Source organism: Notolabrus celidotus, chromosome 7 (genome assembly GCF_009762535.1).
Source record: "Notolabrus celidotus isolate fNotCel1 chromosome 7, fNotCel1.pri, whole genome shotgun sequence".
In the NCBI taxonomy this organism is placed as follows: Eukaryota; Metazoa; Chordata; class Actinopteri; order Labriformes; family Labridae; genus Notolabrus; species Notolabrus celidotus.
The window spans coordinates 4,617,323-4,641,806 of record NC_048278.1 but is presented as its reverse complement, the minus strand read 5'-3'; the positions used below and the strand labels follow the sequence as shown (position 1 = coordinate 4,641,806).

At 44.4% G+C, this 24,484-nt stretch overlaps 2 protein-coding genes and 2 non-coding genes across 4 annotated transcripts; 2 read left to right on the top strand and 2 right to left on the bottom strand.

Annotated features, from left to right (window-relative positions):
• Positions 1–819: 819 nt before the first annotated feature.
• Positions 820–7,885, bottom strand: LOC117815681 (scavenger receptor cysteine-rich type 1 protein M130-like). The gene is made up of 11 exons (XM_034687545.1): positions 7,853–7,885; positions 7,696–7,775; positions 7,174–7,503; positions 6,394–6,681; positions 5,321–5,620; positions 4,593–4,910; positions 3,196–3,513; positions 2,549–2,848; positions 1,926–2,255; positions 1,321–1,641; positions 820–1,170 (listed from the first exon to the last, which is right to left on the bottom strand). The coding sequence occupies exons 3-11, from the start codon at positions 7,445–7,447 to the stop codon at positions 1,142–1,144; spliced, it is 2,478 nt and encodes an 825-aa protein (XP_034543436.1). The 5' UTR covers positions 7,448–7,503; positions 7,696–7,775; positions 7,853–7,885; the 3' UTR covers positions 820–1,141.
• Positions 7,886–9,132: 1,247 nt separating this feature from the next.
• On the bottom strand, positions 9,133–9,205 carry trnak-uuu. Its single transcript has one exon. It is a non-coding gene; the product is annotated as a tRNA-Lys (tRNA).
• A 3,368-nt stretch (positions 9,206–12,573) lies between these two features.
• Positions 12,574–24,271, top strand: LOC117815688 (fibrinogen-like protein 1). Its single transcript, XM_034687560.1, has 7 exons — positions 12,574–15,279; positions 18,253–18,421; positions 19,656–19,815; positions 19,892–19,989; positions 20,106–20,194; positions 21,070–21,323; positions 23,352–24,271. The coding sequence occupies exons 1-7, from the start codon at positions 15,223–15,225 to the stop codon at positions 23,584–23,586; spliced, it is 1,062 nt and encodes a 353-aa protein (XP_034543451.1). The 5' UTR covers positions 12,574–15,222; the 3' UTR covers positions 23,587–24,271.
• trnar-ucu lies at positions 13,019–13,110 on the top strand. The gene is given in 2 exon segments: positions 13,019–13,055; positions 13,075–13,110. It is a non-coding gene; the product is annotated as a tRNA-Arg (tRNA).
• Positions 24,272–24,484: the final 213 nt, after the last annotated feature.

The window sequence follows — 24,484 nt, the reverse complement described above, 5'->3', positions numbered from 1 at the left end:
TCGGATCGACATGTTGCAGAGAGGCTGATGGAGTCACTGCAATACCCCCCCGGCCTTTCTTCTCAAGAAACCCGCCTTGACCTTGTAGCTAAAACGTGCTCACCCCCTCAGGTGGGTCCAGTTCACAGCGTCACAGATTCTTGTGTGGATTTGAAGCAGACGCTCATGGTTATGGTGCGTTCAATGACTTTTGTGTTGGTGTTTGTTAAGTTTCCTCTCACTGTTCCTCCTCTACTGATAATCCTGAGAATACAGCGCTGCAGGAGCCTCATAGGTCAACAGAGCTGTCAATCGTGGCCTCAATATGGAAGATGAGTCCTACCCTATCTCATTATTCTGCCTTTAAGATTAAAGACATAGAGTTCTGTCTTTAAGAACAAAGACAAGAACAAAGACAACATTCTAGAATTCTGTCTTAAAGAGTCAAGACAATATTCTAGAATTCTTTCTTTAAGAACAGAGACAACATTGTAGAATTCTGTCTTTAAGATCAAAGACAACATTCTAGAATTCTGTCTTTTGGATAAGAGAGAATTTTGAGATCAAAGACAGAGATCTAGAGTTCTGTCTTTGATCTCAGAATTTAGAGAGAAGTTTAAATTTTTAAGAAATATCATCTGCCCTGCTTTTATACCTCAAAAATATCGTCCGTTTGTCTCTACAGTCTACGGATGGACACGACCCTAATGGTTGTTATTCAAGTTAGTCCCGCCTCTGAGCCGGGAACAGCCAATCACAGTTCAGAGTTTCTGCAGACCTGACCCTGGAGTACCAGCAGGAGGACAGATACTTCAACAAACTCAGAGCTGAGACAGAAGATGATAGAGGTGAATGTTTTAATAATAATCGAACCAACAGTTACCCGAACAAAGACACCAACTAAGAACAGGGCAAGAATGAAGGATCTGAAGTACTGAAGGACTGAGACAAACCCCCTTAGAGGTCTAGATCACACTGCAGCTTCTTGTATTACAGGTCTCATCTTCATCCCCCTAATGCTCCTCCCCTCTTGACGCTGACACGAGGGAAACATTTCATCAAACAGGAGCATCATACAATCGGCTGCTCCCTCACTGCGTCTGTTCCTCTCTGCACCATCATTCAAACACCACTCAGGTCTCAACAGTCCTCCTTCAGGTCCTCAGTTCTGTCCTGCCTCCACCTGATGGCCTGAAGAGAAACAGAAAACAAAGAGAAGAAGAGATTATTATCTTTATATCTAGTATATCTTTGTAGACTGAGAGACAATGTCCACCTCTGATGGACCGTCTGTGGTTCATCTTCACATCTCAAACACCTCAGAGATCTGTAAAGTCCCACCTGTGCAGACCACCTGGACAGCAGTGGACGAGATCCAGGGCAGCACGGTCCCACAGTCCAGCAGCGCAGACTCTGACCCGTCACAGTCAGAGAAGAAACGTGCCATCAACATGTTCTGGGGAAGTTTGACTCCTGAGGTGGAAGATGCAGATCCACAGCCGAGCTGTCTGCACACCAGAGAGGCGTGTTTCAGGTCCCACGCTGAGGACTCGGTGCTCAGCAGCATGAAGTCTTCCCCACGGCTCACCAACAGTCTGCCAGCACAGGGCTCACTGTCGTCCTCTCTCAGCACGCCATCGTCCAACCTCACGGGGACATGCTCTGTGCAGGGATCAGCAGGAGACACTCAGGTTACAGAGAGAAGGTTCATACATGTGGACCACTGACTGATGGACTAAAGATGGACGACACTGTAGCTCCACAAAGAAGAGAAGACTCAGACCAACGTAGCACGGTTCTGAGGTATTGAGAGGAAGTAACCGAACGTGCAGCAGCTGGGACAGAGGACAGAGGACAGAGGACAGAGGACAGACTGTTCCTGGGACAAACCAGCTCACAGCTCTCCTGCTGTGTTTGATAACTGGAGGATGTTTGTGTTCTCTTACCTAACAGAGCGACAGTGAAGCTGAGACTCTCAGAGGAGAAGTTCTGACTGAAGATGAAGTGGTGATAAACACAGCTGTAGTTCCCTTTGTGGGTCTTGTCTGCAGCATCAAACCTGAAGCGTGCAGAGTGATTGACGGCCGGTTTGGTGAAGCTGCTGGTCTGGTTGAAGCCGGTGAAGACGAGTCTGAAGTGACCTCCGGGATACTGAGGCTTCACGGAGCAGGTGAAGGTGAAGCTGTGGTCTTTGACCAGATGAGCCTCCTGCTGCTGGTCGTCCAGGTGCTCGCTCATGGAGGAGAACAAAGAAATGTTGGGTTGGAGCAGAACGTCTGTAACAAAGCGGGAGAACATGAGAGGAGGTTCAGATCGGGTTCAAGCTTTATGATGGATGTGTGAAGACAGAGGCTCAAACTCGTACTGAGTCAGGAGAACGAACCCTTCCAAAGGAGGAAGAAAAAACCTTTTCAAGTCTGTCAAAGTGAAGTCCACACAGCAGAGACCACAATAACATTTTTACCACAGTGTCAACAGGCAGACAGAGGGAGACGAACTCCTCTACATGGATTTAACCCCTAAAGTCTGAGGAAATGACCCATCATCAGCTGAGTGCGACTCATCCCACCTGAACAGACGACCTCCACAGAGGAAGAAGACGGCCACTTCGTCACCGCCCCGCAGTCCATCAGCGCTTGCTCGGAGCCGTCACAGTCGGAGTGAAAGCGCCACGTGGGCAGGACTTCAGCGGACTGGTTTCTACGTGTGGAAACAGCAGAGCCGCAGCTGAGCTGTCTGCACACCACACTCGCCTCCTTCAGACTCCAGGAGTGACGCTGACTCAGCGGCCTCCACTCGCCCTGATGTTTCAGCTCCAGTCCACCGATGCAGCGGCTTTCCTCGCTCACCAGCCTCAGATAATTATTATCTGAAAAACAATCAGACACAGGTGAGGGAGAGAGAGGTTCTGCAGAGAAAGCAACCCTTCAAACATCACAGAGTCCAGTCTGCTCACAGAACACAGAGACCTGTGTGGGTTCTTATTGTTCCCCCCATAAGAACCCTGATGGTGAGCGTTCATCACTGAGACGTTAAAGCCGGATGAGAAATGAAGGATCAGTTTAAAGTTCATGATTTCTTATTGTGTCTAAGAGTTTGTTTATTTTTCTAAGGTTTTACAGCATCTATGTTTTGACCCTCCTGTGACTCCGTAGAATGTAATAACCTGGAGATGTACAGGACTCTGATCTGCTGCTCGGACCCTCTCAGGTTTACCTTGGACCCTGATGATGAGAGTCTCTCCCTGTGAGAAGACCTCGGAGCTGAAGTTAAAATTGTAATTGCAGCTGTAGGTTCCTCGGTCTGCGTCCTCTGCAGCAGGAAACAGGAAGACGGCTTTCCCGTCCACCGCCGTCTGGAGCTGTTCCGACTCGTGTGTAGTGTCAATGAGAGACGTCAGGCGGAACGAGAGAACACTGTACGGGGAAGACACGGAGCAAGAGACGGAAAAACGATGGCCCTTTAAAATAACTGCGGAGGAGGAGTGACCATCAGGCAGAGTGAAGACATCGAGGGAAGGTGGAGCTGGACGCTCTGCAGAGAAGACAAGGAGACAAGGAGACATCTCACATTCTTTATGAGAACAGGGGATCTGGACGGATGAATGGATGGAGGATGAATGAATGGATGATGGATGATGGATGAATGAATGAATGGATGGATGCATGCATGCATGCATGCATGGAGGAATGGATTCATAGATGGATGTACTAATGAATGGATGGATGGATGAGTGGATGCATGGATTGATGGATGGATGAATTGATGGATGGGTGGATGGATGGATGGATGGGTGGGTGGATGGATGTGTGGGTGGATGAATGGATGGCTGGATGAATGGATGGATGGATGAATGAATGGATTGATGGATGAATGAATAGATGGATGAATGGATGGATGAGTGGATGAATGGATGACTGGATTGATAGATGATGGATGGATGAATGGATCTATGGATAAATTAATGGATTGATGGATGAATGGATAGGTGAGTGGATGAATGGATGGATGGATTGATGGATGAGTGGATGAATGAATGGATGGATGGATGATGGATGAGTGGATGAGTGGATGGATGGATGGGTGGATGAATGGATGGATGTACAATGGATGAATGAATGGATTGAAGAATAAATTAATGGATTGATGGATGGATGAATGGATGGATGAGTGGATGGATGGATGGATGAATGGATGGATGAGTGGATGAATGGATGGATAGATGGATGGATGATGGATGAGTGGATGAATGGATGGATGGATGGATGAGTTGATGAATGGATGGATGTACCAGGATGAATGAATGGATTGATGAATAAATTAATGGATTGATGGATGGATGGATGGATGAATGGATGGATGAGTGGATGAATGGATGGACGAGTGGATGAATGGATGGATGGATGGATGGATGGATGAACGGATGGATGGATGGATGAATGGATGGACGAGTGGATGAATGGATGGATGGATGGATGGATGGATGGATGGATGAATGGATGGACGAGTGGATGAATGGATGGATGGATGGATGGATGAATGGATGGATGAGTGGATGAATGGATGGATGGATGGATGGATTCAGGTATGTTGTTAAACTAGCGTGTTCTTACCTGCGCAGGTAATTGTTGTATCGTAACATTGACTCAGCTCCTCCTTTGTGGCGCCGATGGCAGTGGAGGAACAATCCGTGAGGAACTTCTCTGATCCTGCACAGTTAAAGACCGGACTCCTGCTGCTGACTGCTTTTTCTGGAAAGAATTCTGAGTTGGTCCCAAAGACCTTCTGAGGGAAACCACACTCCAGATCTCTGCAGGTGATGAGCGCTGCCTCCGGGGTGAAGGAAGAGTAACACACGGGAACCCACGACTTCCCAGACTTCACTTCCAGTTTTCCTGAGCATCTTTGGGGTCCATCTAGTCTCACAGCCTCTACAGAAACACAGAGAGAAGAGTCCACAGAGCAGCTCTCAGTCCGTTCATCTCATCAGCCGGTTAGACTGGATCATTCAAAGTTCTTCATACTGATACTTAATCCTCTAAAGATCTCTGAAAGGAAGAATCCAAAAGATAAGAACAGGAAACTGAAGAAACAAACCAAGCATCAGTCAGATCACTCATACATCAGATGTTCGGGGTTTGCCCTCTAGCCTACAAGTCAGATCCACATTACTGACCCGTGCTCAGGAGCAACCTGAAATCCACCTCCTCTAACAGGGCCAGGGCAGCAACTAAGCATGCTGGGAGACTGAGGCCTGTAGTCTTTCCTGATCTTTAGTCTGGTTCCCCTCCAAAAGAGCTCTTAGAAATGGACGGACAAACACAGGACAAGGTAGACTTACCTTTACAGGTCATAGTGATGAGTGAGCGTGATCCGTACCCGGTCCACGACATACAGAAGAATGGACTTGTGTGACGACGACAGTCAGTCGATGTCTGCCACACAGCTTGATGCTTTGGAAAATAAATTGTACTCGTTGAGATGAAACTTCCACATCCCAGCTTCTCACAGAGGTCAGCATAGGGTTCTGATTTATGGAAACCCCACGAGTCCCACAAAGGCCTCCACTCCCCCACCAGCTGTCCCTCCAGGGTGCCTGTGCAGGCATTCTCTCCTCCTGTGAGCCTCAGGCCGTTCACATCTGCACAGAGACAAGAGAGTCACCACATGCCTCTCTGAGGGAGCTTTCAGAGTCCCACATCCAAACCTGTCCAAGGTAGGAAACCAGACTTCAGTCTGCATGGAGTCAAAGTTCAGAATCATGTTCAAGCTCTCAGGTCAGGGTTGGGGGGGTATTGTAACTTCCATATTGATTACATAGAGGCTCAGGGTTATCCATACATTTGCATAAAAGGGGGCATGGCAGAGTGGACATAATAACGCCTCTTCAGAAACCGATGAGTGACGTCACTGAGACCACGTCCGTGTTTTATACGGTCTATGGTTCATGCTGGATCATGAGGATCTGATTTCAGAGGTCCCACCCTGGTAATGCTCCTCAGAGGCCCCATTACTGATACACATCACATTAATTATCATCAGTGTTCATTCAGGGCGGGCAGGAACACGTGTTAGAACGGGGCTTTGGTTCAGACCACATGCAGGACTAAAGGTTCTCCAAACTGGAGGTCACAGGAGCACATTACACCAGCGTTGTAGTCAAGTCACCAAACCTTAAGTCTGAGTCAAGTCTGTGGACCCCCTGAGCTGATCCAGCTGGGACCTCCATGGAAGCTGAGCCCAGCATACCAGTCAAGGTACAGCCCATGTGGGCCCCAGCTGCTCATACTGGTTTGATTCATTATGTTAGGTGAACTGGTTGTGGATCTGAATGTATCATCTCACAGACTTTGATGGGGATCAGTTCACATAAAGGCTTTAAAAAGGATCAGCTTATAATAAATGCATACATACTTAAGCATGAGATCCCAGCAGTTGGTCTGCAGGTCTCGGGGACTGAACTGGTGCAGTCCTCCAGACGGGACTCGTTGCCTTGACACTGGAGCTTTTTGGATAAGGTCGGTTTTTGGCTGTAAATAGACCCCGCAAAATACCTTGGAGCCCCACAGCCGAGCTCCCTGCAGATCACCGTCTGAGCTGCAGAGTCAAAGCCCTCCTCACACACTGGGACCCAGCCTTGATCAGACCTGATCTCAAAACCAACTGTGCAGAGAACTGCACCTCCAGCCCGCCTCACGGTTTCTAAAAGCAAAGAGAGAGAGGTCAAAGTCTTTGTTCAGTTGATTTAAGATTCTTTATTTACTGTCTTTATTTTATTTTAAATAAACTGTAGTTCCTGATCCTGTTCCCTGCCCAGGTTCTTTGGACCACATGACATTAAACTGAGTTCAGGTGAGCTCTGGTTGGTTAAGACTGAATGTCCTGGGGGTGAAATTCCTGTAGGGGGCTTGCTTCTCTCCACATTCCTGCCACACTAGTTTAGTTTGTGTTAAAGTGTCTGATCCTGATCAGAGGAGGATTTCATGATCATCTTTAAACTGGAACAGAGATCCATCTCTGTCGAGGCTTTAAAATCAGCACAGAGTTCCTCTAAAGGTCCTGGTTCCTGCAGAAAGTCCCTGTTTTCTCCTCTCTTTGGTTCTTTGTGTCTTCCTCTCACTATTGTATTAAAGGTTTATGGAACCTGAAACAATGAGGCCATATGGCGGGGCATGAAGGCGTGGTCAGTTTTACCTGAGCAGACCACCTGAAGACTGGAGGCAGAAGCTACTTTTCCCTGCACCTGTCCTCTTCTGGTGGGATGTTTGCAGTCCTTCAGAGTGGACTCTGTTCCTTTGCATCTGAAGCCCACACCCCACGCTGCTCGCTCCGTGTCGTTGCTGTTCAGCGTTAAGGACACCGCAGCGCCGCAACCCATTTGCCTGCACGCCACTTCTCCATACCAGATGTTGGTATTTCTGTCATTGCTCTCCGCGATCAGAGCTCTCCACTCTCCATGATTCTTCATCTCCAGCCTGCCAGAGCAGTGACCGTCCCCGTCCACCAGCCTGGCATCAACGGGCCCTGAACCAAGGGGGACAGGAGGATCTTAGAATAAAACCCCCAGACACCAGGAGAGTCAGAGTGCTTCAGAAGGACAAAGAAACACACGATGAAAGACGTGATGGATCATCAGACCTCAAGAGACAAGCAGAGAACAAACAGACTGAGAACCAAGACTAAATAAAGAAGACACATTTTAAGACCGGAGGTTACCTCTTAGGTGGAATGTAATCCTCTTTATGTGGCTCTTAACATGAGCGTCAGGGTCCAAAACAAAACACCAGGGTCTATGGCTGTTTACAGAGTTCAGTGTCACGGGTCAAAGGGAAGACCAGAGTGAACCCTTTACTTCAGGCCTGATAGTACTCACCCAGGTTTAGTTTCACCATTAAAGGGACATTCTGCCCTTCAGCCTGTTAGCTGCTCTATTGATCAATACTATCTGAAGTCCAGAACAGCGAGCAGATCTCAGCTTCAGTGTAACCCGATCACTCTGTGTTCACCTGGTCAGGTTCTGAGAAAACAAACAAACAAACAAACAAACAAACAACAGGTGTGCAGAGTCTGTCTCCAGGTAACGGACTCACCTGCAGACAGGCCTGGTTGTGTTACCTCTGGTTGTAGAGCGGAGATCTCCATCATCACCACAGAAAGCCAAACTAAAGAGCATTTCAGAAAGAAGCTGCGCTGAACTGAGATCATGTTGAGCTCTGAGATCCTGTCAGGAGGTTCAGTTAGTGTATCTGGCACTGTGAAGACAGCAGGGCTGCTCTCTGCTCTCTTTATGGACCTGTTTGTTTGCAGCGCTGTGCACAGCTCTCCCTGCAGCCTTCAGGCTGCTCCTGCACAAACACGTCCAGAGTTTGCATCATCTGTGCAGACTCTGCAGGTAAGGATCATGATTGATATATAATAATAATAATACATTTTAAGCACAGTTACAAAGTGCTTTACACTGAGGGTACAAATGCACATGCAGATTAAATTAACATTAACAGCACATAAAAACATGAGGTGCAGGAGCTGAGCTGTTAAAAGTGAAGATATATTACAGTCAGGTTGAGCTGGAATCAAAGTAAGTAAAACTATTGAGCCAATACAAAAATAAATAAATTAAAATCTAAAATAAAAATACAATTTAAAACAGAAAATCGGTAGAGTTACTGTAAGGAGGTCTCTCTGTAAAGTCTTTAAACACCCTGACACCAGGACTCTCTCTTTCTCTCCCACATAGAGGGACAGGACCTGGTCTTATTCCCCTGCCCGTCCTCAGGTAGCAACAGCCCTCTGATTGGTCGAAACATCCGGGGTATTTTAGGATTGGTCAGAAGTGAAGCCGGGGCAGAGGCACTTGATTCGCTAGAAAGAGGGCGATTACCAAGATTTGGAAAGTAATGGGGTCGATTCAGCCACGAGGACAAAGAATGACATACGGAATAAATAATTTAACCCAGTTGTGTCCTTTTCTTTAACGTTGTATGCATTCATCTGTGATTTGAAGACACTCAGGAGGAGAACTAAGAAGTCCAGAGGTGTCAATATGTGACGCCTCTGGACTAATATTGTTAAATATTTTAAATAAGAGCAAACTGGTCTGAGATCTCAGTTGATCAGGTACCTTCGTATTTAAAGTATTAATAATAAAGTTATCGCCCGAACAGGGACTTGAACCCTGGACCCTCAGATTAAAAGTCTGATGCTCTACCGACTGAGCTATCCGGGCTCTGTTTAACGAAGGAAAACACATGTAATTTGAACAAAGATAGATGTATAATGATATTAAAATATTAAATGTGGACTGTCAGGTGAATGTTCTCCCGGTAACAGGATTTAAACGCTCGACAGCAGAGATTGAAGTCTGACAGCGGAAGTAGTAAAATACGCTAACCGCTAAACACACAGCTAGCTTAATGTTAGCCGGACTGAACGCGACGTAAAAGGTTATATGGATAAAAATAAAGCTTTGTAATGTTTTAATTCGCCCAGAGTGTGTGTTAGTGGAGAAATTGACTATTTTTACTGGATAAAAATCATCACAGTACATTTCGCCTTGGGTCAAGACACCGTTTTCTGTGCTTCGCACGAATACAACTTCCGGTTTCTTTGTCAGAATAAAAGCACCGAAAATATGACAAACCTAATTCCAGCGAAAGAAACACCCCCCCCCCCCCCCCCCCCCCCATGTGAGCAGAATAAGTTGTTTTGCAAAATATAGTTAAATGTATTTATTCTCTCATTATTGTGTGTGTGGTTTGTATCATTTTATTTCGATCTCTTCTTTATATCTTGATGTGTGTTAGCATATTTCTTACTCTGAGCCTCTCGTGCACTGAATCAGTGAGCACCAACCATTATAGTGTTTCTCAGTTGCTAAAACACTAAACCCTTTTGTCTGAACCAGATTCCTTAGCGACCTGAACCCATGTATTGAATCAGTCCCTCTTTGGTAAAACCATAAGCACTTTTTACCTGTTAGACTTCAACCATATCCTCACTCACTAAAACACGTGTTGCACTGTGATGCACTTGTGCTGCATAAAGGTGAGCCCAGGTAGCGAAAGTTAAACATATTTGAAGCCCAGGAGTCACTCAGAACCATAGACTGTAAATCAGAACTGATCACACTTGTGGCTAATGATGGAAACCAATATAAGCCTAGATCCTGCACGCAAGGGTTTTTCTCCCCTGTTGCCTGGCCAGGGAGAATGTGGCCTGGTGATATGGATTAAGTCCTGTGGCCTGCCCAGCATGTACAGTCATGGCCAAAAGTTTTGAGAATGACACAACTATTAATTTTCAAAAAGTCTGCTGTTTCAGTTTTTATAATGGCAATTTGCATATACTCCAGAATGTTATGAGGAGTGATCAGCTCAACTGCAATTAATTGCAAAGTCCCTCTTTGCCTTGAAAATGAACTTTATCACCAAAAACACATTTCCACTGCATTTCAGCCCTGCCACAAAAGGACCAGCTAACATCATTTCAATGACACACAGGTGTCACACACATTAACACAGGTGTGGGTGTTGATGAGGACAAGGCTGGCGATCAATCTGTCATGATTGAGTGACTGGACACTTTAAAAGGAAGATGGTGCATGACACCATTGTTCCTCATCTGTTAGCCATGGTTACCTGCAAGGAAACACGTGCAGCCATCATTGCATTGCACAAAAAGGGCCTAACAGGGAAGTTTATAGCAGCGAGTAAGATTGCACCTCAGTCAACCGTCTATCGAATTATCAAGAACTTCTAGGAGAGAGGCTCAATTGTTGCCAAACAGGCTCCAGGGCGCCCAAGAAAGTCCAGCAAGCGCCAGGACCGTCTCCTGAAGGTGTTACAGCTGCGGGATCGGGCCACCACCAGTGCAGAGCTTGCTCAGGAATGGCAGCAGGCAGGTGTGAGTGCATCTGCACGCACAGTGAGGCGAAGACTTTTGGAGGAAGGCCTGGTGTCAAGGAGGGCAGCAAAGAAGCCATTTCTCTCCAGTAAAAACATCAGGGACAGACTGATATTCTGCAGAAGGTACAGGGACTGGACTGCTGAGGACTGGGGTAAAGTCATTTTCTCTGATGAATCCCCTTTCCGATTGTTTGGGGCATCTGGAGGAAGGCTTGTTCGGAGAAGACGAGGTGAGCGCTACCATCAGTCCTGTCTCTTGCCAACAGTGAAGCATCCTGAGACCATTCATGTGTGGGGTTACTTTTCGGTCAAGGGAGTGGGCTCTCTCACAATCTTGCCTAAAAACACAGCCATGAATAAAGAATGGTACCAGAACGTCCTCCGAGAGCAACTTCTCCCAACCATCCAAGGGCAGTTTGGTGATGAAGAATGCCTTTTCCAGCATGATGGAGCACCTTGCCATAAAGCAAAAGTCATAACAAAATGGCTCGGGGAAGAAAACATTACGATTTTGGGCCCTTGGCCAGGAAACTCCCCAGATCTTAATCCCATTGAGAACTTGTGGTCAATCCTCAAGAGGCGGGTGGACAATCAAAAACCTGCCATCAGTCAGGATTTGGTCCAGAAGTTGATTGACAGCATGCCAGGGAGAATTGCAGAGGTCTTGAAAAAGAAGGGTCAACACTGCAAATATTGACTTATTGCATGAATTCTGTGTAATTCTCAATAAAAGCTTTTGATACTTATGAAATGCTTCTAATTGTATTTCATTATACCATAGAAACATCTGACAAAAACACCTAAAAACCCTGAAGCGGCAGACTTTGTGAAAATGTAATATTTGTGTCATTCTCAACTTTTGGCCATGACTGTAGACCTGATGCTGTGGCTGAATGATTGTAGATACTGTAAGCACTTCAGTTTGATTTTGTGGATTACACTGTAATGTTCTTCTCATTTATATTTGTGTTTACTTTATTTTTAATGTATACAGGAGCTACATTCATTTAGCCTACTGTGAACAATAAACATTATTTATACATCTTCATGTCCTGATGTGTTTTCAGTTGTTTGATGTAGTGTGTAATGACTCCTCAGTGTAGTTTTAATTCTGATTGACTCAGGTATGATCTGATAACATTGTTTGGTTTTGCAGGAAGAGTCAGAGATTTGGTGATTGTAGTTTGAACATTGGGTTTTGTGCTTATAGTGTTGAGAAAAGCGTGGTGGATGTCAAATGTGTTTTAGCAATTGAGAAAAACTGTAATAGTCATTTTAATCCCATCGCATTTAAGTGTTCCTATGTATTTACCTTATTGTATTATTCTTAAACAATATTTATAGAAATTCAGAAGTGTTTAACATGAAGAAATAACCATTCTAATGTAATGTTAAGGACCAAACTACTTTATTTACTATGCTGTCATATAGTAGTATGTACACCAGAGGGCGCTGTATGACAGAGAATGCACCCTTTATTACTGCTATGGTAGCACAGGCGCTGGTTCGAACCCAGGCCCGATCTAATTCATCCTCACCGTATGCCCACAAATATTGCCTCTCTTCATTTCTTCTATCCATTATGGACAATAAGGTAGAAAACATGCAGAAACCGAGACATTTAACAGTTATCGCATTCACACGTTTGCACATTTATTTTGAAGGCTAACCGGAAGTGCCATCAGGGATACGTTTGGCGCTTTGAACCTACAGGTGATGTTTGCAGGGCTGCTCACCGTCCATCATCGTAGGTCAGAGATCTCTCCAGAAAACGCTTCAGATTACAGATTAACAGCAAACACCTTCATTGATGAAATGTCCCGGAGCTGCAATCGGGCGGACAGGTGAAGGAAGCAGCGTCACGCGCCGCAGAGTGTCAATATGAGGGCCGCGCGAGCTGCAGCTAGCATGAGTCTGGGTACACAGAGAGGCTGCAGCATGATGTCATAGCGGACCCGGGAAGAGAAGAGACCCGGTACCGGGACTGTCCTCGGTGCATTAAACACATTAAACACATTAAACATCTTTAAACGCGGTAAACCGTCATGTTAGCTTAAAATCGCCGAGTTTAGCTTTAACCAACGTACGTGCGTGGGGAAGTTTTTTAATGTCGCGCGCGTGCACGTCCAACAGGTGGCTCCGTGGCGCAATGGATAGCGCATTGGACTTCTAGCAAAACACATGAGGAGTGATTCAAAGGTTGTGGGTTCGAGTCCCACCGGAGTCGCATTTTTCTCCGGTTGGTCCGCTCGGTGAAGTTTATTTTCTGTCTCGTTCCGACTCTAACTTTTACAGAGTTAACTAAATAAAAGTTTTACATTTTACAGCAATAGCAAAAACAACACAAAGCAGCTTTCAGTAGATCTGGTCTGATCAATGAAAGCAGAGTCAGAGAGGTCTGTGCAAGAGTGCTGAAATACAAAGACACCATGCACCTCTGCTGTGAGGCTACCAGCCTATACTTTGATTCTTTATTAACTAATACAAAATATTAAAACATCAGCTTTCACATGGTTTAAAATGTTTAACAACAGTTTGGATGAATAAAATGATAGACACCTGAAGAAATCAATATAACAGTTAACTTTAAGATCTAGTGCTTTACATTATTGCTGGACGATAATTCGGTAACGATAATTATCATGATTTAATTTTTCTCTATATAATTATAAAAAGTGTTCGATACAAATTTGATATAAATAAACATGTAATTACATCCCCCAGCCACTTAGAATGGAGGGGTGCGCTAATGAGCCTTAAACACTTGTTGTTGCCCAACATTAGACAGAAGAAGAAGATGGCATTGAACAGCCAATCATGTCGCAGGGTGAGAGGTAGGCGGGGCTTAAAGACGTTCAGAGCAGAATGTAAACACAGCTGAAATAAGCTACAGGGTCACTGAAGAAAGCTCAAAACCTACCAGCTCAAAGCAGAGTCGTTAGTCTGACACTGTGTCGACTGTGCATTAACTCTTAACTTAATACACTTCATTAAATATACTTTCAGAATGTGGGTAAAGGAAGAGCACAGAGACAACTTCTGCGGTGCATTTCTAAAGGCTGATTTATACTTCTTCATTGAATCGACGGCGTAGCCTATGCAGAGGCCTACGCATGTAGCTGACGTGCACCTCCTCCAAAATGTAACTACCAGTAGAATCGACGCGGAGCGCAAGCCCTGTGATTGGTCCGCTCGGCGGCATTGTGTTTCCCGTATTTACAGCACTTCCGTGATCCCCGCTCATCGGCCGCTCAGGACTGTAATCTTTAAAACTGTATCAAACAGGAGAAGACGCAGAGAACACCTCATGTGATCTGACTTTGTAATGGGTTAGGAGGAGCCTGGTCGGAGCTTCAGAGCTTTGACCGTACACGGGTTGTCAATAATCCTTCATAATCTACAACCTGACATGAACATTATTGATTATTTTATGGATTATTGATAGGGATGCACCGATCCGATCCTGGTATCGGATATCGGGTAGATCGGACTCAAAAAGCTAGATCGGATATCGGTGCCAAGGGGCCGATATATAGTGCCGATCCATATGGCAGATCTATTCATCTCAGTTCTATGCTTTTCTGTGTTTACAACAGCCATGTGCGTCTCCTACGTCATCAGTGCCGGCCAGTCTGTGCATTTTGCCCGGTGGAGCATGATGGAGGATAACTACAGAGACTCTGCAGATTAGCTGCATGTCACGCTTCTTTTGCTAACAACTCCGGCGGAAACTTGCAACATATGTAGCATTAATATTTTGACAGATGGCGGTCGCGCTGAAAAATATAATGGGAGCCCAAAGGAGGAAGTTTACGTGAGCTGTAGCCTACTGCAAAGAAGCAAGAAACCTTCTATAGATGGATTCAAAGTGTGAAAAAACGGACAGGTTTTTGGACTTAATTGTTCCGACAAAGTCAGAAAAGCCTGAAGTTGCCAAAACATGATTCTATCCTCACATTAAGGAATAGAGATTGTCAAAATCAATACCAGGATCGGGTCGGCTAGTATCAGTATCGGCAGATACCAAAGCCCAGGTATCGATATCGGTATCGGGACCTGAAAAGTGGGATCGGTGCATCCCTAATTATTGATCTGTGGACTACGTCTCAGTCTGAACCCACTGACCTGCAGGGAGTGTGCTCTCCAGCCACTAGATGGAGGCTGGTTTATAAAGAGTCAGAGATGGTCCAGATCCAGGAGTCACTGGGAGGAGACGCAGTCAGTCAGTCAGTCCGTCTGTAGGTCAGTCATTCATTCAGTCCGTCCATCAGTCAGAGGAGAGCACACACTGAGCCAGTCAGGACCCACTTGGATTCAGTCCCTCTGCAGATCTTCAGTCATGGGTGCGTTAAAGACAGCGGTGACCCTCCTGCTCCAGCTGGCCGTCTCTGTGGCGGTAAGACTCTCCTGATGATATCTCACTTCATCACATGAACCAGAGGCAGGAGGCTTCATCATGTGTGTGTCATGCAGGTGGTTTTTAGATCATGTTTGCATGTTTAAGGTGGACTTAAAGGATCTAATCTTACACCTGGTTTATAAAACAGCAGCAGGTTTAACTCTGGAACCAAGAGAGTTGTGGTTTCCTTCTTCGTCTGTATCACCTTAAAGAAGCTGAAACTGATGCTGTGTGACGTTTGAGTGATTTCAGTGATTCGTCCTGTTTTCTGTTATTCATCAGATAGGACGGCTGAAGAGAGACTGGAGGTGTAGGGAGGGCAGGGAGAGACATGCAGGGTGCAGGCTCGCACTTTAGCCTCTGAGCTTCATTAAAAATCCTCCAAACCTCCTCAAGCATAAAGGAGGTTTTTAAAAGCTTCTTAAAACCTCAAGACTTGATTTAATCTGAAAGAGGACAAAGAGAGCTGAAGTCGTCTCGTTGAAGAAACCTGCAGGTGTTTGTTTAAGTCAAAGGAGTCTGTGTTCCAAATTATTATGCAAGTTGTATTTCTGTGAATATTTTAAAAAGTATATCAACAGTCGTTTTCAAATTGGTTAAGAAGTCAGATAGTGAATATATTTCTTCAACTGTGTGGTTAAAATGATGCTTTTCAAATTACGTTGGCTGTATTTTTAAATAAATGCAGAATCTGCAGAAATGAGTGTTCCAAATTATTATGCAAGTTGGTGATAAGAGCATATAACTTATAAAAATCAAAACTAGGCACCGTTTTAAACGTTCTATTGATTGAAAATAATAATCTTTACAAAAACTGTATTCAACCTTCAACAAAAACAACAGTTTTCTTTACATTTGTGTACAAAATAAAACTGTTAGTCTTTAAAACATTTCAAATCTAAAGTGATTCTCTAATGTCCAATATAACCTCCTTTTCTTTCAGTGAGGGTCAGAGGTCACTGTAAACTGATTTAGTTTCTGATGACTTCTCTGCTGACTCTGTGAGCTGCACCGTGTATGTCTTTCCAAAGATGCTCTTTGAGCTGTATTTCAGCCATTATTGTAAATTATCTTCTTCAGTATTGACCACAAGTTCTCAGACGAGTTGAGACCAGGTGAGCAGGCCAGCCAGTTCATGCGGCGATCCTCTTTAAAGCTTTGAGATGCCGTCCTGTCCTGAGAATAACGTGAGGCATGTGACGGTGCATTGTCGTGCATGAACACGAGCATCTTCTTCTCTTTAGCTGATTGACTTTCCTTCCATGGAAGGACATTTTTACACCATCCTGAACCTCTTGGTCCTTTCCGGGTATACAAATGTAAAGAAAACTGTTGTTTTTGTTGAAGTTTGAATACAGTTGTCGTAAATATTATTATCAATCAACAGAATGTTTAAAACGGTGCCGAGTTTTGATTTTCATAAGTTATATTCTCTTATCACCAACTTGCATAATAATTTGTCACACTCATTTCTGCAGATTCAACATTCATTCAAAAATTCAGTTGATGTACTTTGAAAAGCATCATTTTAATCACACATTTGAAGAAATATATTCACTATTTGACTTCTTAACCAATTTGAAAACAACTGTTAACATAGTTTTTAAAATACTCACAAAAATGCAAATTGCATAATAATTTGGAACACTGTGCAAGTGTCGTTGTGGCTCTAGTCTGTACAGTCTGCACCGTTCATGACCCTCACCAGGACCTGCAGCGTATGTATCTGTTCCAGTTTAACTTCAGGTGTTTCGTGTCTGTGAGCAGCACACTAAGGTAAAGTGAGTATTTTACTTTGTATCAGGAACAACAGGAAGCAAGGAGTGAGGAGAAAACTGCTGCAATATAAACTTTATGATAGATATATCAAACCGGGGACTGAAATCATCTCATCGTCTCATGATCAGCTGTCTCCAGATGTGTGGAGAGACAAAACTCTTCTGAGTGAGAGACAGATTTCTTGTTTCAGACATGCTGTGTGCAGATATTTGTATTAAGATGTACACTACCAGTCAAAAGTTTGGACACACCATCTCATTCAAGGGTTTATATTTATTTTATTTATTTTCAACATTGTAGATTAATACTGAAGACATCAAAACTATGAAATAATCTGTTTTTGCCATAATCTGGATTACAACAGTAGTCAAATAGAGCTATCCATTGTGTACTAACCCTACCTCTGAACAACACAACTGATGGTCTCAAACACATTAAGAAGGCAAGTCATTCTACAAATGAACTCTTGACAAGGCTCATGTTCATTAGAAACCATTCCAGGGGACCACTTCATGAAGCAGACTGAGAGAAACCATTCCAGGAGACCACTTCATGAAGCAGACTGAGAGAATACCAAGAGTGTGCAAAGCTGTCATGAAGGAAAAAGGGGGCTACTTTACAGAATCTAAATATAAAACATATTCTGCTTTGTTTAACACTTTTTTTTAGCATTAAATAATTCCATATATGTTCTTTCATAGTTTTGATGTCTTCAGTATTAATCTACAGTGTTTACAATCATTAAAATAAATGCAAACCCTTGAATGAGAATGTGTTTCCAAACTTTTGACTGGTAGTGTATAAGTTTGGCATCTGGTGATCTTGTTTGAAACGTCTCTGCAGGATGGACACAGAGATCAGCTGAAGCACAGTGACATCATCTCTCTGTCGTCTTCAACCTTGACTCTAAAACCTAAAGTAATAAAGTGTCTGCCGGGTTTTTAGCATGACATCATCTTTTATTCTGTTTCATGCATTTTGATCTGCAGTGTTTAAAAAATATTTAATCAGAGATGTATGATTGTTATGAAGCAAAGGAACAAAGTTTCCATGAAGTCCTGTTTTAAAAGAGGGTATCAGATGTGAAATAAAAGAGAGAGGTGTCCTCACGGAGACGATACACCAGCACTGAACACGTCTACCCGTCCAGATCCAGTCTCTGTGTTTCTGATGTGTTCTCCGTCTGTCCAGGCTCCTGTGCCCTGTGAGGACAAGGTGGTCCACCTGGAGGCTGAGATCCAGGGACTCAGGGACGTCATCAACGACCAGCATAACTACATCCAGGAGCTGCACCACAGCCAGGCCAAGCAGCTGGAGCTCATCCCCAACTCACACCTGGGCCCTGAAAACCTCAACAGAGGTAGGACAAGACCGCATGACACTCAATCAATCAATCAATCAATCAATCAATCAATCAATCAATCAATCAATCAATCAATCAATCAATCAAACTTTATTTATGAAGCGTCAAATCCCAACAAATGTTCTCCTCAGACTCTTTCCAAACAGAGCAGGTCTAGACCGTACTCTATGTTCTATTATTAACAAAGACCCAACATCAAGACCGGATCAGATCCAGTCCCATCTTACAGACAGGACTCAGTCTGATCTCATCTTAATCCACCATGAGCAGAGCACTTTGCAGCATTTAGCAAGTTACAGTGGCAAGGACAAACTTCCTTTAACAGGCAGAAACCTCCAGCAGGACCAGACTCATGTTAGACACACATCTGCTGAGACCTACCATGTTGGAGAGAGGGATAGAGGGAGATGAAGAGAGAGAGAGATGATAGTGGTGAGACAGATAGTAATAGTTGTAGCAGCTGGAGTCTGGCACGTCCACAGCAGCAGAGATCCAGAGGAACCTACGGGACAAGGCAGCTCAGGGACTCCAGAAAGGTCTATGGTTAGTAACTTTAATGGGACAGGAAGAGAGAGGAGAGAGTGAAAGACATGATCCCAGTGTGTCAGTCTAAGCTTATAGCAGCATAACTAAGAGCTGGTCCAAGCCTGATCCAGTTCTAACCTGTGTACCTGTGTGTCTCTGTGTCTCTGTGTGTCTCTGTGTACCTGTGTGTCTCTGTGTGTACCTGTGTGTACCTGTGTGTCTCTGTGTCTCTGTGTGTCTCTGTGTACCTGTGTGTCTCTGTGTGTACCTGTGTGTCTGTGTGTATCTGTGTGTACCTGTGTGTCTGTGTGTATCTGTGTGTACCTGTGTGTCTGTGTGTGTCTGTGTCTCTGTGTCTCTGTGTGTCTGTGTGTCTGTGTGTACCTGTGTGTCTCTGTGTCTCTGTGTCTCTGTGTGTCTGTGTGTACCTGTGTGTACCTATGTGTCTGTGTGTATCTGTGTGTACCTATGTGTCTGTGTGTATCTGTGTGTACCTGTGTGTCTGTGTGTGTCTGTGTGTACCTGTGTGTCTCTGTGTGTCTGTGTGTCTGTGTGTCTGTGTGTGTCTGTGTGTATCTGTGTGTACCTGTGTGTCTGTGTGTATCTGTGTGTACCTGTGTGTCTCTGTGTGTCTGTGTGTCTGTGTGTCTCTGTGTCTGTGTGTGTCTGTGTGTATCTGTGTGTACCTGTGTGTCTGTGTGTTCAGACTGCTCCGAGGTGTTTGCAGACGGGAATGTTGCAAGCGGTCTGTACGTGATCCGTCCAGATGGCTCTCCCGTGGCTCTGAGCGTCTTCTGCGACATGAACAACGGAGGAGGATGGACCGTCTTCCAGAGGAGGAAAGACGGCAAGGAGAGCTTCGACAGGTGTGTGTGTGTCAGTTTATTAAAATACACACTCACCTGCTGCGTGTGATCTATAATCATTGCTGTGTGTCTGCAGAGCATGGACCGAGTACAAGCATGGATTTGGAGACCTCTTCTCACCCAGCGGAGAGTTCTGGCTGGGCAATGAAGCGCTGCACTTTTTAACCTCCCAAGGTGTGTGAACCTGAGTGTGTGTGTGCACCTGACTGTGTGTGTGTGTGTGTGTGTACACCTGTGTGTGTTTTTCTGACATTTCAGGGTGGTTGTGTGTGTAACTCTCTGTCTTGTAGGAAACTACGACCTGCGCATCGACATGGAGGACTTTGAGGGGAATCAGCGTTTTGCAGAGTACAAGAACTTCAAGGTGGACACTGAGAAGGTAAAAACAGACACTGTGTTTAAAAAGACAATCATGTAGGCTGCATCCCGCCCCCTCCCACCACAGTGTTCGAGGGACGGGAAGCTGCTTTCTTGTCCTGAGAAATGCTCTGACCTGTAAAATAAGAGTTTTTTCAGAGTTGTGGATGTTTATTTTCACTCAGATTATTGTTGAAGCTTGATTACACATTACATTTTGATATTCAATATGAATTTTAAATATTCCATTTACGTTCCCTGAGGCTTTAAAGAAGACATGAGTCCCACTGGTGTTGGCATCTCTACCTTTAGTTCCCTGCTCTCTTCTTCTGTCCTGTGAAAACAGCTGATACACCCCTCAGTCTCTCTCTCCGTCCGTCTCTCTCTCCGTCTCTCCTCTACATCACGTCTCTCTGTCTTTATTCTCACCCTCTCTTCATTTCTCAAAACAGCATCAGTCTTGTTTAGTCTTCTGTGTGGGAAAGACTTCAAGGACATCTGGCTCCGTGTTCTCGTCACTCCCTTTCTTTTCCTCCTGTCATTCCTCAATAATTCCCATCCTCGTCTTGTAGTGACGCTGCTCTGTAAGGACCTCCTCAGCTCCGTGAGTCTCTGGTGTTTGTAAGTTTAAAATCAAAGACGAAGACAGTCGAGTATGAATGATTTAAAGAGTCTTTGGATACAGATATAGTCGTTCAGAGGAAACAGAGACATAACCAGGGGACTGATGTGGAGTTAATCTGTCGTGATATCTTTAGTTCTTTCCTCTGACACGTGAGCGAGGTCTGTCACTTCCTGTTTTGATGTAAAACAATCATTTAAAGGAGAAAACTATGAAAAATGACCTCTATAGCTCTTCTCAGAGTTTAATGCTTTCCCTCCTCTCCCCCCCTGAAGGACCAGTACCAGTTACATCTGGGAGATTTCAATGGGAATGCAGGAAACGCCTTCTCTGACAGCAGCACCCCCCCGCCTGCTGGGCCGCAGTGGTCCGGTCCAGACTCGGAGTCAGACGGGATCAAATTCAGCACCTACGACCACCTAAGCGATGCTGCGAGTGAGGGCGAGGGCGAGGGCGAGGGCGAGGGCGAGGACAAGGACGAGGACGCCAAGTGTATCAGACACAGCAAGTCGGGCTGGTGGTTCAGCAGGTAACGGACTCAGACCAGACTTTACAGAACCACCATCAACACCTGAAGCAGGAGGTCAATCAATCAATCAATCAATCAATCAATCAATCAATCAATCAATCAATCAATCAATCAATCAATCAATCAATCAATCAATCAACCTCAGACTCTTTCCAAACCAAGGTTATTATAGTTAACGAAAACTAACGAAATAACGAAAACGAGAGGTGAAAAAACATTTTCGTTAACTGAAATAAAAATAAAAACGAGGCTTCACAAAAAAAACGAAAACTAACTGAAACTGTATCGTGAGTTTACAAAACTAACTAAAATAAACTAAAATGATAGAGAAAATGTCTTTAGTTTTCGTCTTAAACTCAGTATTTTGAGTGGATATGTAATAAAGTCAGAGACTGATCGGGTGGACGTCTCTGCTCTGCTCTCTGCTCTCTGCATCTGCGCGGGAGCGCGCCGAACGGAGCCTGCAGCTGACGGGCGCGCGCACTCACAGCGAGGCAGAACTGCAGGGGGATTAAATTGAGACGAACTCTCTCGCTCCGACTACCTGCCCTGTTTATAACCGTTCCAGTGTGTGTGAATGCCCAACAAGTAAGTATAATGAGACGGAGAACTGACTTTTCCTGTCCATAGGCATTCACGTGTGTTAAAACTCCCGAGAGAGAAAATAGACGCCATGAGTGCATGCGTCATCTCATATTATGAATCACCCATATGATCCTGTTCTGTTCATTTATCATTATAAGTGTTAATGGTTAATTGGTGGCAGTGGTATTAGAGTGATATGATTATTAGTATACTTGTAGTGGTAGCATCTGAATCATTATCTCTGTATCAATGATTATTGTTTATTGTTTATTGCTTATTTTATTGTTAAGGATGTATCAGTGAGTCACCATATTATTTAACACTATAGAGGGTCAGTAATGCTAGCCTAAGTGTCCATATTGTGACCATCACCCTTATGTTTGTGTATTTATTTGATGTGTTGGCCTCTGTGGCCTCATTGGGTCTGCTGAACTGTTGTGCTGTAAGGAGAATATTCACTAAACGGTTAAAGCTCCCTCCTGTCTCCTGTCCAGTGTGTTCTGATCGACACCCCAGGGAGAGTACTATCCTACAGAGTATCCACCAGTATTCCCTATTTTTTAGGATATGAATTTTTTGTTTGTTTTCTGCCAGTTTCACTTCATTTGGCTCATTCGCACAAGCAGGCACGCCTCCACACTTTGCCTGCAGAGCGTTAATGGCAGCGAAAGTCAGGAGAAAGCGGCAGAGCCCCATTTGGGATTACTTTGAATATGACTGTCTCTGATAGGAGTAAGTGCCTTGCAATGGAAGGTGATAAAATATGTTGAAAATATGTTTCTCAAGGGGGAAAATCCCACTAATCTTAAAGTCCATTTGAAAAGCTCACACAAGACGGCTAACCTAGCATACCTTGTCAAGGCAAGAGAGAGCGGCCAGGCCCCTTACCCTGAAACAGAAGCTAACCCCCGGCCAGGCACACAGGCAAAAAAGACTAAAACTAATACTGAAACTAATAAAAACTAAACTAAAACTAAGCATTTTCAAAAAATAGAAACTAAACTAAACTAGCAAACCCGCTTCAAAAACTAATTAAAACTAAACTGAAATTGAAAACAAAAAGTCAAAACGAAATAAAAATAAAAACTAATGAAAAGTGCAAAACTATAATAACCTTGTTCCAAACAGAGCAGGTCTAGACCGTACTCTATGTTCTATTATTAACAAAGAGCCAACATCAAGACCGGATCAGATCCAATCCCATCCCACAGACAGGACTCAGTCTTAATCCACCATGAGCAGAGCACTTTGAAGTTACAGTGTCAAGGACAAACGTCCTTTATGTTCCTGAACCAGGTGTGTGTCCTAGCTGCGTGGCTCCTCTGCCCCCTGGTGGAGTCTGAATGTATTGCATGTGTCTGTTTATGTTCATCATAGATGACGTGAAGAGCTGGACTGTGAGGTCTAAACTAACGTCTTGGTTCTCTGCCTCTGTGCTCTCAGGTGTGACTCGGGTAACCTGAACGGTCATTACCATGACGGGCCGTACAAAGCCATGGCGGATGATGGAGTGGTGTGGTACACCTGGCACGGCTGGTCGTACTCCATCAAGTCTGTGGTCATGATGGTACGAGCCTCGGACCTGGAGAGTCCTCCGACAGTCCCCCCCTCGATGCCAGCACCCCTCCAACTCGACCAATCAGCAGCCAATGAGGTTGACGTTCATCAGGAGGGCTGAAGGCGTGCACGCCGCGTGTCGTCTCTCACTGAGACGCTTTCTTTAAATGTTCCTCTGTGTTCTTATTTTTGCTCTTCTTTGTTTCACGTGTTTGTTTTTTGAGGATGAAGCTGCTTTAACATCATGTTGAGATGTCTGGAGGAGAAATGTCCCTGAATAATAATAACAATCATTCTTTGAATATTGATCATGAAAGCACAGTGAATGTGTCTGACCCGTTGAAACACCAAAGTCAGAGACGCTGCTTCATGCGCTCACTTCTTCACAGCTCCATCATTGTAAAACCTCTTCAGCTCCTTCTCAGGCGCCTGCAGACGATCCAAGCGCTGCTGCAGGACTGAACCAGGTCCAGAAAGAACTCCAGTTTTATTCTTCTTACATCGGCGGCCAATCAGATTCAAGATCTTCATGTTAACGTAGAAATCTGTCCATGATCCTGGTTTATGTCTGCTTCGCTGTAGACCCCTCAGCTCCTCTGATCAGGGTCTCTGCTCCTCGTGGATCCAACTCTCTGGAACAATCTTCTTCACGTGATGTTTGAATGTCTCATCTTATATTCTGATGTTATTACTGTCTATCATTTTTGTGATTTAATCTACATTTTAATATTTTGTCTGTGTATTAATACTCTGTGACGATGCTCTGTGAAGGTGCTACACGAAATAAACTTTACTTTAATAAAGGAGCGGTCTGCGTCTAACTTTAGATTAAATTCACTGCAGAGTCATTTTCATGTGAAAAATAATCTCACACTGAAATAAACAAAGCTGGAATATCAGATTAACTCTTAATACAGTCTCAGGAACAACCTGTGATGAAGCTAACATAATAACATGTTTTTGTGATCACTGATAACATGCAGAGTCTCATCATGAACACGTCTCTGTTCCATCAGTTC

What these genes read in the sequence shown, in the direction of transcription:
- LOC117815681 (XM_034687545.1), bottom strand. Translation starts at nt 7,447, where the DNA reads ATGAAGAATCATGGAGAGTGGAGAGCTCTGATCGCGGAGAGCAATGAC. An exon ending in TCTTCAGGTGGTCTGCTCAG is followed by an intron (nt 6,682 to 7,173) that starts GTAAAACTGACC and finishes CTTTGCTTTTAG; the next exon opens with AAACCGTGAGGCGGGCTGGA. An exon ending in TGTGGAGGTCGTCTGTTCAG is followed by an intron (nt 2,256 to 2,548) that starts GTGGGATGAGTC and finishes GCTTTGTTACAG; the next exon opens with ACGTTCTGCTCCAACCCAAC.
- LOC117815688 (XM_034687560.1), top strand. Translation starts at nt 15,223, where the DNA reads ATGGGTGCGTTAAAGACAGCGGTGACCCTCCTGCTCCAGCTGGCCGTC. An exon ending in CCCTGAAAACCTCAACAGAG is followed by an intron (nt 18,422 to 19,655) that starts GTAGGACAAGAC and finishes CTGTGTGTTCAG; the next exon opens with ACTGCTCCGAGGTGTTTGCA. An exon ending in GCACTTTTTAACCTCCCAAG is followed by an intron (nt 19,990 to 20,105) that starts GTGTGTGAACCT and finishes TCTGTCTTGTAG; the next exon opens with GAAACTACGACCTGCGCATC.